This window comes from Lampetra fluviatilis, chromosome 1 (assembly GCF_964198595.1).
Source record: "Lampetra fluviatilis chromosome 1, kcLamFluv1.1, whole genome shotgun sequence".
Taxonomy (NCBI): Eukaryota; Metazoa; Chordata; class Hyperoartia; order Petromyzontiformes; family Petromyzontidae; genus Lampetra; species Lampetra fluviatilis.
Genome location: NC_136275.1, coordinates 6,302,577 through 6,317,024, shown reverse-complemented (window position 1 = coordinate 6,317,024; position 14,448 = coordinate 6,302,577). Strand labels below are relative to the sequence as shown.

At 50.7% G+C, this 14,448-nt stretch overlaps 1 protein-coding gene across 1 annotated transcript; it reads left to right on the top strand.

The window, feature by feature from the left end:
* Window positions 1–531: 531 nt before the first annotated feature.
* Window positions 532–14,204, top strand: LOC144933178 (solute carrier family 23 member 3-like). Its single transcript, XM_078857837.1, is given in 13 exon segments — window positions 532–678; window positions 2,558–2,754; window positions 4,686–4,798; window positions 5,449–5,516; window positions 6,614–6,795; window positions 7,161–7,278; window positions 7,743–7,866; window positions 11,044–11,297; window positions 12,331–12,436; window positions 12,890–13,057; window positions 13,717–13,932; window positions 13,935–14,090; window positions 14,093–14,204. Coding segments are annotated over 13 exon segments (1,878 nt in total). The 3' UTR covers window positions 14,122–14,204.
* Window positions 14,205–14,448: the final 244 nt, after the last annotated feature.

Here is a 14,448-nt window from a genome sequence, read left to right as displayed (position 1 = left end):
GGTTCTTTCGGTAAAGTCACGTAGGTATAAAATACATAAAATTTCCAATTGTTGATTAAATCCAAATTACGCAGGGAGCTTACGCTTAGTGTTCAGGAGTAGTAACACGTTACAAGCCAGCACATTACTGCCACAAGATTAGCCAAGGTAGGTACTGGTAAACTTGTTAGTGTAATTTGGTTACGGTTACTTAGCGCGATTACTTTTTTTATGATTACTTTCTCAAAGTTTGAAGATGATTACAAAAATAATTAAAAGGGGGAAATGATGGTGTCAGCTGCTTTGGTCGACGTGAGGAGAGCAGCACTCGACGCACAGAGATCGCCGTACCAAGCCCACGGTCACAGGAATGTGCTCTTACTTATGACGCGAAAACAATACTCGTTCATTTGAAGAACGCGACCTTTGCGTTTTAAAATACCAAATATTAGGTTACACTGCGTCATTTCTAAAACGCCGAGCAATCATTAATCGGACGGGACCCGATTACTTGCCAAAGAGTAACCTCCCAACGCTTCCCCGATCGCAAAGATGTCACCGTGGTGCTACAAAGGCACGGCCCTGTGCATTGGTGGCACTCGCGACACGAGGGACCGGGGCAGTGCCAGGGTTGCCAAGGGGTGGCGGCAAGGCACGGCCGAGCCCGCCTGGATGGTGGCCATCCTCTACGCCGTGCAGGTGAGTCGTATGTTCTGCTCCGCTCTGCGCGCACTGACATATTTTGCTGTCTTTTCTTGGATTTTCTGTTTGCACATAGTCACTTTAAGATGTTTTCTTGTTCATGTTTTTTTTGTTTGTTGCGGTTGCACCCGATTCAAGAGCCGAATGGCTCACAGGGCTATACCTAATAAATGAAACTTGAAACTTTAAACATTGGCCTGTGCAGGTCGTTTGTCGCGGTGTTAAACGAGCCAGAAGCAACGCAGCTGGAACGCGCCTGCCCTTCGGTGGCCTCAGGGCTGCCACAGGGCGATGCCTCTATCTCGTGGATGGATGTGTGTAGTGGATGTTGAACTCCTTTCGCACCGTACGTAGCCAACCGCGCTAATCGGAGGTGTCGGGGAAGGACGGCGAACTGAACACAAATAGTAGTTCTAAAGAAATGAGTTTTGAATCTAGATTTGCATCGCTCAAGCGGCTGTCTAATATCGTTACATCGCGCGAACCATCTGTGCTCGATGTTGTCTGGTCCCGTCGCTTTCACAGCTTTGGTGGTCAATAAGGTGGCCTCAAATTCAACTCTCGTGTAAGAGGATGAGAGCTGGGATGCGGCTGAGCACTTGGTTGCCTAAATAGGCTTCTCATTGCGACCGTTGGTGTTCTGGAGAGGCCCGTTGTCCACTGCATTGGCCATGCCATTTGAGTGGTCGGTGCCGGGAAGGCTTAGCCATCCCAAGGGTCCACAGCAGATTCCACTCTTCATGGCAGGAACGTGCGAACATGAGATACTCAGCGGTTTCTCGCCGGGCCGAGTCGAGATATCTTTGCATTGCCTTGTCCGCTTTGTGCTGCCCCCAGCAGTGCCTCCGTTTTAGGGAGCCAACACGGCTTATCGGCTTTTCGATGGCCGTGGGGATGTTATATCGGGCAGGGAGTTTGATGATTTGAAAGAAAATCTGTGGGTCAGTTTCGAGGCTCTTGATGCTGTCCTCGATTTTGGCTGTGGATCTCGGACCTCAGTGTGAATCACGGATGGGCGATGCTGGCTGTGCACGTAAATCAGGCAGGAATGTTTTGGGTCACTATTTTAAAACAATGTTTTATTTGACCAGGTAAGGCCCACTGAGCTATGTAGCTCTTTTTCAGAAGCGACCTGGCCACGAATGATAGCTCAAGCAAGTGGCTTATCACGTGGAACTTTATAGCAGCCAAATACTCTAAACGCGTGTTGATTCTTTGGGTCTTTCGGTAAAGTCACGTAGATAGGTTCAAAAAAGAATAAAAATAAACAAAAAACTCACAAGCGATCGTCATCAGGAGGGAAAAGGGAAGCCACTAAACGCAAGCTGTTTATATATTTATTCTAAATGTGGAGGGAAAAAGCGGAGGACCGCGATAAAATCCACGTGACCACGGAGAGAACATGCAAACTCCAAATACACAACATGCGTCAGGGTCGGGATCAAACCCACGACCTCCTGTATACCAGGCAAGGTAGTTAACATCTCGTCACCGTGGGTCGCGTACTCGCGTGCAGAGGTGCTGTCCGTTCCTATCCGCAGGTATGAAACAGAGATCGGAGTTGTAGTCTCTCGGCCACCTGCTGGACTGCAAGGAATAGCTTGTATGTACTGTATGTATGTAAAACTTCTTTTGCACCGTACGTAGACAACCGTGCTAATCGGAGGTGCTTCGGGTAGAACAGGAGGTCGGGCACTGGGTCTGCGGTGGACGGTCCCGATCGGCGAGTTTGTTTGCCTGCCTTGTTGTTTTTTTGGCGTAAGCCCCACACACCGGCTGTGGCGGCTGACCAAAAGTCGGTGTCGAAATTGGGCCCCTCCACAACTGCCCAGAGGGGCCCCTCCGACTCGTCTCGACCCCACTCGTCTCCCGCCAGCACGTGCTGCTGCTCGCCGCCTCCCTGCAGGCGAGCTACCTCCTGCTGCTGCTCTCCCCAGCTGCCGGCGTCGGTGGCCCCGGCTCGCGTCGCTCGGCTCTGCACGCGGACGGCCCGTGGCCCAGTCCCCAGCTGCTGGCCACGGGCTTCTTCTGCTCGGGCCTCTCCACGCTCGTGCAGCTCACGCTGGGCTCCAGGTAACCAGGGCGCCGCCGTGGTGAGATGTTAACTACCTCGCCTGGTATACAAGGAGGTAGTCGTGGGTTAGATCCCGAGCCTGACGCCTATATATTTGGAGTTTGTGGTGTGTCTCTCTCCCCGTGGACGCGCGGATTTTTCTACGGGTCCTCCAGGTTGTTCCTCCAAATTTAGGAACATGCGTTTAGAGTATGTGGCTGCGATTCCACGTGATAAGCCACTTTGATTAGCTATCCTTTGTGGCCAGATCACTTCTGAAACAAATAGCTGTATAGCTTAGTGCGCCTTACCTCGTAAACAAAAATAGTTTAGGTACAGACGCTCACCCTTGCTGAGCAACTAAAGTCTCGACCACATCCGCTCGGTACGAGATCACTGCTTCCTCTCTGCTGCTCACCAAGGCTGAAACTGTTCCCCCACTGGTCGTCTTCACTGCTGAGGTTTTATTTCTCATAAAAAATTTGTCAGGCGCACAGTTTTCGTTCATCCCGAGCGATAATGACCAGAGGCGCGATAAACCACAGACAAGCGGGAACGCAGCCAGAGTTGGCGCCTACAATTTCCAAAGTTACGTCAAGTATATGTATGTATTTTGAACTGTCCCGCGCTAATCGGAGGTACACGAGTACGGTTTGGTTGTCGGTGTTAACGAGTGCCTGTCGCCCTCCAACAACAACGGGAGAGCAAGTGGAGCGACGCTCACAACAACGAGCGGAGCGCCGGGCGACTAAAACGCAGCAAGTTTGCACTGATTATCTTAGTAGCAAAAGTAGCGACATATCCTACGGGCCCCGCACTTTCAAGGGGCCCGCGCTAAATGCTTTCAAGCTATCAATTCCGGTTCAGTGATTCTGCACTTGCTCTATTCCTATAGTACTATACTGCCTTCAACTTTTATGAACGACTGGGTGTTTAAGATTAGCGATTTGTCGTATTATCTGGCTGTATAGCAAATGAAAAAATACAATTACTTTACTATGCTAGTGTCGTGACTGTGATTGTCACTGTGTGGTGTCGGGCTTACGAAGCCACGGCGAATAATATGTTGGCATTATGTGCACCCCGCTTACTGGGCGTAGTACCACCAGCCCTAGTGGTGCTTGGGTGAGCGCTGGTCAGCGCGGAGGCACCACGTACAGTGTGCGGTGCGGGCTCCTGGTGAGGGAGCGAGAGAGAGCGTCAGCCAGACAGGGTTACGTTGGTTGACCTGCTGACATGTGACCGGATGATATTGGAGGGGGGCCACCGGTGGACGGAGGCTGCTGGGCGGTCATGTGGTCTAAAATAGCTCTCAGGAGCCTTCGAGAAAGAGCTCGAGAGATCTGGAAGGTGGGCGGGGTGTAGGGCGGAGCCAGCCCGGGGGCATATAACGGGGGCCCGGTGAGGAGCTCGATGTTCTTCGTGCGCTGGTGTGAAGAAGATCCACGTCGGGGAGAAGAAGCCTTTAGCCACGCGGTCCGAGACCCACCTTGTGGTCTGGGCCGGGATAGCGAACCGTGTCTAGTTCTGCCGTAGCGTGGTTAGATGGGAATTCGAGACGCGAGTGAAGATTGTGTGATGTTGTGTTAAGTTGCGGAATAAATAGTGTTGCTCCCAAGATAACGTCTGCGACTCAGTTGGACTCACTACACAAAAACTAAAATTTAGGGCCCCTTTATAATATATGCTACAGGCCCCGCACTAGCTTAATCCGGCACTACATCTACCAGTCATCCCGGTCAGTCAATCCATGACACCTGGGTCTGTCCCGTGACCCCCTGCGAGCAACGAGCCTTCGACACTTCACGTGAACTCGGAGTGCATCTAGCCTGGCACATGCGCCGTGGCGACGTCACAGCCACTTAGTGGCGAATAGCGGCTGTTGTTGTTGTCCGCCATGTCCCCGAGTTCAACTTCCACTGTCTAAGGGGAAGGGTCGCGCTGTGTGCAGGTTGCCCGTGCTGCAAGGGGCCTCCACAGGGGCCTCGGCTCCGCTGCTGCTGCTGCTGGGCCGCTACTCATCCTGCCCCCCCGGCGACGCGGCGTGTTCCGCGCAAGCCGCGGGTACGTGGCGGCGTGATCGAGGGTGGAAGGACAACGGCGGGGAGCGAGTGGGGGGGGCAGTCTCAGCGTTGACACGTGGGAGACGCACGCGGAGACAGCGAGACGCGGAGAGAGGGAGAAAGACTGGAAGACAGACGTGGTCGCAAAGAGAGACACGGATAGTGGACACGGTTGCAAACAGATGCGCTGACGCGGAGACAAACGCAGAGCTACCAAGAGACAGAGAAAGATACGAAGAGAGGCACAGAGACCGATAGAGGCGCGGATACATGCAGAGACATACTGGGGGACAAAAGACGATACGTCGATATTAATTATTGATGACAGTTTATTGCAATGGGTGGGGGTAAGTGCCCTGTTCCTACATTCGTCAATGTTGAATAACACAAACATTTGTCTGCTCATGTGAGCATGGGGCAATGCTCATCTCAACCACTGTTGACTATCCACTGTGGAAATCATACACCAACATAGAACAGATGATAGGCTTAGGCTACCCCTGGGCTGGGAATTGAATTTCGAACCTTCTGGTTGTGAATCCGGCACCATAAACACGGCACCTACCTTCTGGGATATCATTACCAATAAAAGTTACGCAGCAATTAGTAACGAATCTGTCTCTGTGTGTTACTTGTTCCTAACCACATTAGGTACCAATAACAGCAACTCCAGCATCAATGCCACAGCCAACTACGAGTGGCCAGAGCGTACCGGGGAGGTGAATGAAATGCACTCAATACCATAACCCCACAGCAGAAACTTAAGTAGTCACGTGGAGAACATGCACACCCCAAATATACAGCAGCAGGCGTCAGGGTCGGGATCTAACCCACGACCAGGCGAGGTAGTTAACATCTCACCACCGAGGTGTTATTTCTTTAGTACTGTATATTATTACAGGCAGTGCCGGATTATCCATGTAGCCAAAGTAGCACACAGCTACGGGCCCCGCACTTTCAAGGGCCCCGCGCTAAATTATTTCAAGCTGTCAATTCCGGTTCAGTGATTCTCCACTTTCTCTATTACTATAGTACTATACTGCCTTCAACGTTTATGAACGACTGTGTGTTTAAGGTTAGCGATTTGTCGTATTATCTGGCTGTATAGCAAATGAAAAAAATACAATTTACTATGCATGTAAAAAAAAGTGTCTTAATATGTATTTAGGGCCCCTTTATAACATATGCTACAGGCCCCGCACTAGCTTAATCCGGCACTGATTATAGGGTTAAATCTATCCCGGTTAATCGTTGGGCATAGCTTTCCTGGTGGATCGCAGAGCCCGTTGAGATTCACCAAAGTGGATTGCAGTGCTCGTTGTCAAGCTTACAAATTTGTTCTCAATGGGGTAGCTTATTCAAAAGTGGAAGCAGAATGTAATCATTAGGTGGCGCACAATACAGTGACATACATATGGGGTGGTGTCCAGATTGGCCAATGGAAGACAAGCTTCTTCACTTCTGACCAACTGGTGTTGAGACAATAGTTTAGTTGCGATCAGTGCTTGATTAGGCTTCTAGCCATTCGTCGAAAAGTAAATGTATAAGTCCCTGTCATGAAACCTCTTCATCCTGCAGCCCGTGTTCACTGACATGTCCCCTCTGCGGAAACATCATAGTACTGTAGAGGAATTGGAAATTGTTTTGAGAAGTGCCAGTATGGCATGTAGCAATTGCTCGGAGGGATTGTGGCCGATAGCCAGCACGACTGAGTGGCAGCCAAAGGAGGCGGTTCGTGTCGGAGCACACATCCACCGCGGAGAGATGGAGCAAAGGAGCAGCGATGAGATCCGCTCGTGTGTGCAATGTCGTGCAGCTGGGCGGGGCGCTGCTGCTGTCCGGCCTGGTGCAGGTGCTGCTCGGGGCCCTGGGGGCTCCGGCACGGCTGGCCGTGCTGTGTGGGCCCATGGTGCTGGCGCCCGTACTCTGCCTTCTCGGTTTGGCCGGATACCAGCACACGGGCGAACTTGGCGGCAGCCACTGGGGTCTTACTGCCGGGTAACTACAGCCACATCCCGTTCCGTCCGTCCGTTCGTCCGTCCATCTGTCCACTTGGGTTCAAGCAAATGTCCCGGTGGTCTGTCCGGGTTTCCTAAAGCATTTGTGAAAATCGGGATTATATATTCTGGTCTCGTGCTATGACATCGTGTCTCTGGAGTCGATAAAACGAGCACCGCGTTGTGGCAAGACATCAGTGGTTGATTCCGGTCGAGAGCGACCCCTTAAATGGTAATGTGGAATTTCCAGCGCTTGCTCAGCACCCTCCCGGAGAGGGTGAACGCCGCCGCCGCCCATTGTTCGTTTGCGCGCACGTGTGCTTTTACTCTCTGGACTCGGCGCCTTGACGGTGGTGTCGTCTGCAGGGGGACGCTGCTGCTGGTGCTCCTGTCCCAGCACATGGAGAGGCATCGCCCTGCACAAGGGAAGGCGGGACCTCTCCGTCTGCTGTGGGCAGTGCCGGCTGCTTGTAGGAAACTCTCGGTATGGCACGAAACGCACTGCCACTCCGCGTCCTCGGTCGCCTCGCCTTTCTTCGAGTACGCACAACGGTGCGGCACGGTGCTTGGCACGCTGCAATGTGAACCCGCCAACCTGCTCACGGCTAGCAGCAGCGTTGGCGAGTGAAATCTAAAACTGGTCCTGGGCCTTCATTCACCAACCTGCACGCACCAGCGTGATGAAGCATGGTCAAACAGCCCCCATGGCTGACATGGCATGGGGAGGCCTTCATGCAGCATTTTTAAAAATGTAAATTCTAATAAAATCATATATTAGTGTTACATTTAAGATAATATAATGGAAAATGTGACGTAATTTTCATAGTTCAAGCATTACACACAACCGATCAATGTCCGTGTTGCTGTGTGAATTGTGCTGTCCACTTGTCCAGGTTGTTATGTGTGCATTGTCCTGGTCACTGTGTGGGTCACTGTGCTCGCCGGCAGGTGCTGCTCACTGTTGTTCTGAGCTGGGCTCTCTGCTCTGCTCTGCCCTCACTCTCCTTGCCGCCCGGCCGCTTGCAAGACGACGGAGCGGCCACTGTGGCCTGGCTCAGCCTGCCCTACCCAGGTAAACTCCACTAAACTATTTTTTTTTACCAGGTCAGGCCCAGAAGCGATCTGGCCACAAATAATAGCTCAACAGAGTAGCTAATAACTTTGAAATTAATAGCAGCCAACACTCTAAACGCACATTTCTACACATGGAGGAAGAACCAGAGGACCTGGAGAAAATCCACGTGACCACGGGGAGAACATGCAAACTCCAAATATACAGGAGTCAGGGTCGGGATCAAACCCACGTCCTCCTGCATACCAGTCAAGGTAGTTAACATCTCCTAGTCACTGTGGCACCCCAGTGCACGGCCACCCACTGCCTCCGCCTCTGGAGCATGTGGCCTAGGGTTGCCACGTGCTCCACAGACCAAACTCGGACACGTGTCTCAGTGGGCCGAGGTCTATCAACACGATGCAGTGTATGGTAATTAAGTCGATTCCTGATACCCGGACTCTTCTGGTAGTATACCTGGACCAGTGGCAACACTAACGCAGCTTCATGTTACGTACTTATAATAAATTGAAGTATGATAAAGCAACCCCCATGACGGACACGACATGGCAAAGGAACTTTACATTTTATATGTTTTAATTACGATTCATGACGGGGCCGTATTTTAATCGTAAAACACTACCCCATCCAAGTTGACCCAACTTTGATCATTGTTTCGTTACATTTTTTCATTTAGACACTAAAGGACGTAATGTGTTTATGGGATGTAAAAAAAAAAAACCCTGTTAGAGTCGTATAATAATGATGAAATGGTGGTCACGGTGGTCGTTAAGTATTTCCAGCGTTCATTCACAGTGGGGTGCCGACTGGACTCGCTACTCGTGCTGGGTGAAATGGTCGTGACGATGAATACAGCCACGTCAAACATGGCCCATTACCTGCTGCACTGTTGCGAAGTCAAAAGAACATACCCTCCCCCACTGTGCTTGGTAAATCAGTCACTTCTGCGTGGTCAGAATTGATATCGATGAATAGGACAATCATTACACCACTCTCCTATCTAATTGTAAAAAAAAACTTTACTGTCAAATCTAGATATCTGTAGGCCTATTTAGCATTTCCATCATCGTCATCATCAGAAACGATCTGTCCACTGCTGGATGTAATCACCATTTGCTCGTATACTAGAGCTGATCTAATCTCTCCCTCTCCTTGGTAGTTGCTGACTTTGAACAAGTTCCATCATTTGGCTGACATTCTCTCACCAGCCTCATCCCTCAGCCATTTTCCAAATTCACTTTCTTAACAGTCAACAAGATATCTCTGAATTTGCAGTTGTTCTGTGATCGATGTTTTTCTGCCTTTCGGTGTAATTCCCAGCATGTATCTCCAAGTTTTTCTTGTACACTTTAAATAATCAAACATTTCCATGGCTCAGCGCTGTGAACAGGTGATGAGCATTGCCTCAATGCTTTGTTGAGCAGGGAATGACTTTGGACAGTTTGTATTTTGGTATTTTTTTTATATTGTTTTTACTCCCTACGCCGTTTGGGCTTTCGTTGTTGTGTCAATCATGGAACCATCAATATTCTATTCATAACCCTTGCAGCAAGCACTACATCACCTTTTGTCAGAGGACATACTATTTCTAAAATCGCTGAAATGGACGTTAAATTCAGTGAAAACCTAAGTTTTACGTGATGGGTGTGTTTGTGCAGTCCTTGGTAACTTGGCTGAGACCATCAACTCACTGCACTTGAGAACCTGATTTAATCACAGATGGCTGAAACCCAGAGGGGAATCCAGGATTTAAGTGGTGCTGGCTCAGTGCACTGACTTGGTATTTATTACCTGAGACACCTTGGCCATTTTGACGCGATATTTTAAAGTGCTGTGGTTAGAGCCTGCAGTCTCAAGTTCAAGTTCATTTATTAGGTATAGCCATGTGAGCCATTCGGCGCTTGAATCGGGTGCAACCGCAACAAACAAAAAACAAAAGCATGAACAAGAAAACATCTTAAAGTGAATATGTGACTAAGTGCAAACAGAAAATCCAAGAAAAGACAGAAAAATATTTCAGAAAAAACACCGTACACCAACGCTGTGTGCAAAAATCCCAGTGGGATGCAAGTCAAACAACAACAACAACAACCACAAGCCAACTTAGATTAAGGCCATCAGTCTTACTCCGTACTACAACAAACAAACATGGCTAAACCAATAAACTTTTCGAAATCACCAAAATAAAACCATGAAAGCAATGAAACAGTGATCATAGGAACTGTTACAGAGCCATACAGAGAGAGAGACGGCGGAGCCCCTTTGCACGCGCCCGTGGTGTTGCACGTGACACGGTGGTCATCAACGCGAGGCATCGTGACGCGATCGCCACCTGGTGGCTCTGTCTGCCATTGCTACTGACGATTGCACGGCACTTGCATAGCCATGTTGGAAATTCACTGCTGAATGAAGGCCGCTCCACTCGGATCGTGGGACTATTTGACCATAATTCATCATGAATAGGGGCGGGCGGCTAGGAACGGTTCAGATACCACTAGTCATTGATGTTTTAGCCGTGGCCATAAATTGCACAGAGGTTGTTTGCGCAGTGCACAAACTACGGTGGTGGTCATTACTTAATGGCAGTCATGAGCCAAGTGTAAAATCTCAATTTAGTTGACAGAGATCAGTGGGATTCATAGGACAATCATTGTTGACTTCTAACCAGGTGATAGCACCTCATCAGATGGGTGCTTATTTGACTGAACTCGGAGGAATGATGTTGATAATGTTGACGATAATGCCATTGATGGGGTGAAGTCAACCCTCGCCGGGATTTGAACTTGGGAAACCCCACGATTTGGAGTACGACTGCTTGACCAACTGAGATTTCCCTTACGAAGGTTGGGAATCGAAATCCTGGCCAGGGATTGCCTACGTCTATCATTCCTCTGGGGTAAATAGCATAATCAGCGTTTAGTGAGAAGTCAACAGTTTTGCTCTTGTAAATAAACGTATCTTTATTGTGGTAATGTCGAATTTTCACCGACGTTCCAGGACTGCCAAACAAACTAAACACCACCCAGTGCTCGTTTTGAACGACGCAAGACACTTCGGCTTCGAGATAAACAAGAAAACGATGATAACGGTGACTATGACGACAACGATTATGGGGGCAGCGGGCGTTGCTGACGGTCACGGTGATCACCCGGTCCGCACTGTGCTCATCGCGTGCAGGCCGCATGGGCTGGCCGGTGCTGAGTGCCGACGCAACGCTGGCGGGGCTGGTGCTGGCCGCGGCGAGCACGGCGGAGACGCTGGGCTGCTACGTGCTGGCGACGCGACTGCTCCGCTCACCGGCTCCGGGCGCGAGCGCCGCCTCGCGCGGCCTCGCCGCGCAGGGGCTCGGCTGCGCTGTCTCGGGGCTGCTGGGATCTCCGGCCGCGGCCGCCGCTAGCCTGCCCAACGCCTGTGCCCTGGGGCTCACCGCCGTGAGTGTGTGGACGCCCCTGACGAGGTCAAACGAAACCGCAAAACTATGTTTTTTTTTACTTCGCCAGGTAAGGCTCGCTGAGCTGTGCAGCTGGGTTTTTTTTCCCCAGAAGCGACCTGCCTATCAGAAATGATAGCTTATCGTCACGTGGAATTTTATAGCAGCCAAATACTCTAAAAACACGTGGATTCTAAATGTGGAGGGAAAAACCGGAGGACCCGGAGAGAAATTCACGCTACCACGGGGAGAACACGCGTATTCCAAATGTACAGGCGTCAGGGTCGCGATCGAATCCACGACCTCCTGCATACCAGGCGAGGGAGTTAACATCTCCTAGCCACCGTGACGAGGCCAGCGCCTGTTGCCCAGTTGTCTTTGGACTGGCTGAATGCGTGGGATAGGCCAAAAAGAAATGCCGCATGGGTTTTTATTTATTTATATAAAAAATGTTGTGGGTTTACTCTCCAACACACCAGTGTGCTGAAGCAGTATCTAATTGGGACATTTTGTTTACGTGACAAACCTTACTAATTGGCTGTGTTGGGTGGTGGTGGATTAACGACACATTTATATTCACACGATATAACCTATACAACCTTTATTATTAATGTTGTTTCTGCGCCGATTCGTTATTTTCATATAATTACACCGAATCAACATTTGTCAACCGGCAGAAGTCCTCCAACAAGCCAACCCCAACGCCAGATCAAACGCTCGCCTAAGGACATCCGATGCCCTTGAGGATCACTTTCTAGGAAGCCAGCAGTTGTTATGTTCTGGACAATCTGGCCCCCACCATATGAATGTGGGATCAACACCACTGCATCGGCAACATTGAGATGGGCACCGGACAATGTGTTTGAACCTGGCGACACGTTTACTCTTTTTTCTCGTAATGACCTTATTTATATTCTCTCAACCTCCCCGCCATAACCCTCACACCCCCCACACAACCCTTTCCCCGCACCCCCATCACCGCCGCACTCCAACTCATCCCTCCATTGGACGGGGGGGGGGGGGGTGTTCGGCAGGAGGGCAGCCGTCGGAGCGTTCTGCTGGCAGCCGTGCTCTGTCTGCTGCTGGGAATGAGTCCTCGTTTCTCAGCGTTGCTCGCCTCACTCCCCCTGCCCGTGCTGGGTGCGTGCGCATTGCCTTCAAACGCCCGACACCACTAGGCACAAACCAGCACTCCCGGCATGTAACGCTCGGCTAACAATTCCGACCCCCGGTTCGATGAATTGTCACGAATGACGGTTGGCATTCCATTCAAGAAATACTTTTTTCGTTTTACTCGTTCGTACTGCCTAGTTTATATCGTTTCTCTACAATGCTCGTCGACGTTTTTAAACAATATTGTGGGTTTTTTTTCGCTAATGCCCCATGGTGCAGACAGAGGGAACTTACCGATAACGTCTTGTAAACCCACAGTAGCTGATAACTATCAAGGGGCTGATGCTGCCCAGAAGAGCAACGCCGGTCCAGTTTGTGGATTTCGACAAGTGCCGCCGGATAACATGTCTGCAGTAACAGACTCCGGCAGAACTCGGTGCTCCACACACCGACTCGCGAGCGTGTGTGCGGCACTTGCAGGCGCGGTGCTCGGAGTGACGCACAGCGTGGCGGTCGGCGCTGGGATCTCCTACTTCCAGTACTTGGACATGGACTCGGGACGGTGCATCTTCATCGTGGGCTTCTCCCTCTTCATGGCACTGCTACTGCCCCGCTGGATGCAGGACCACGCGCAGAGCATTGCCAGTGGTACGGCCGCGCCGTCCGGGTTGTGTCCCGGACGGCATCCGCGTTGGCGCTCACCTGTGATCTCGGTCCGAGTGTGGATGTGGTTGGTCAAATAGAAATTGAACGTGATGGGTTGTTGTTTTTTTTCCCGCGTGGTCATTGGTGACCGGACTGAGACCATCAGCTCACTCGGCTTGAGAACTCACTTTAATCACGGGTGAGTGAGGCTCAAATTCAAACCCACGATCTTGGTCGTGTTATCTCAGTGCATTGTTTAAAACTACTTTGATTTATTTTTACCAGTTAAGGTCCACTTAGCTCTGTAGCCCTTTTTCAGAAGCTACCTCACCACAAATGATAGCGCAACCAAGTAGCTTATGTGGAATGTATAGCAGTCAAATACTCTAAACACGTGTTTTTAAATGTGGAGGGAAAGACCGGAGGACCCGGAGAAAAATCCACGTGACCAATGGGAGAACACGCAAACACGTGTTCGTGTTGGCGTGCCTGTCTCAGCGGGCATATGTTCGCGTCTACATTTTCGTGTGTGTGAATACAGTGCGCGTTTGTGCCTGCGTGTCCATGTGTATGTGGGCCCTTGGCTGCACGTGGGATCGCGGTTGTTGCCTCTGTGTGCTCACATCTGCGTGTCTATGCGCGCGTGGTGCACTCCTGCGCAGGGCGCGCGTGGTACAGCCCCCTCCAGTCGCTGCTGCGCACGCCCGTACTCCTGGGAGGCGCCATGTCCCTGTTGCTGGACACCACCGTGTCAGGTACACTGGGATCAATCGACGGGAGGAAAGGATTCGAACCCCAACGTGAAACGATCGACCACGGTTACACGTGCACGATAACTTCCCATGTAGGAAACTCACGCGAAAGGTGCCACCCGACGGAGATACGCGTCGAGTGTGGATGTGCACACACATTGAGGCGTGTGTGTGTGTATGTATGGCGAACTTCTTTCACACCGTACGTAGCCAACCCGTGCTAATCAGAGGTGCGGGAGGCATCGCGGGTGCAGAACGAGAGCAAAGAGCTATGACGAAGGTGTTGAGAAGATCAGGGGGAAGCTACTCAAGTAAAGGGAATAAAAGACAATAATGGTAAAATGCAGAACGGGAGGAAGCATCAGGGGACATGGATGGAGCACTTTCCAAGATTGATATGATCCCTGTAATACCACGGACCTGACGGTGTTCAGCACAATATTGGCTCAACCTGCCGTCAATGACCGCAGCCCAGACTTACTAAGAGAGGATTTGGTCACAGCAGGTGGCAGCGTTATCATGGAGGAAAGCTACTCTGCAGAGCGGGAACACAGTAGACGATCCTTCTCCCTTCACCATGCACAGGAGCTGCTTATAAAGGCACCAGTAGCCAATCCAATGGATCTTGCATAAATAACTTCG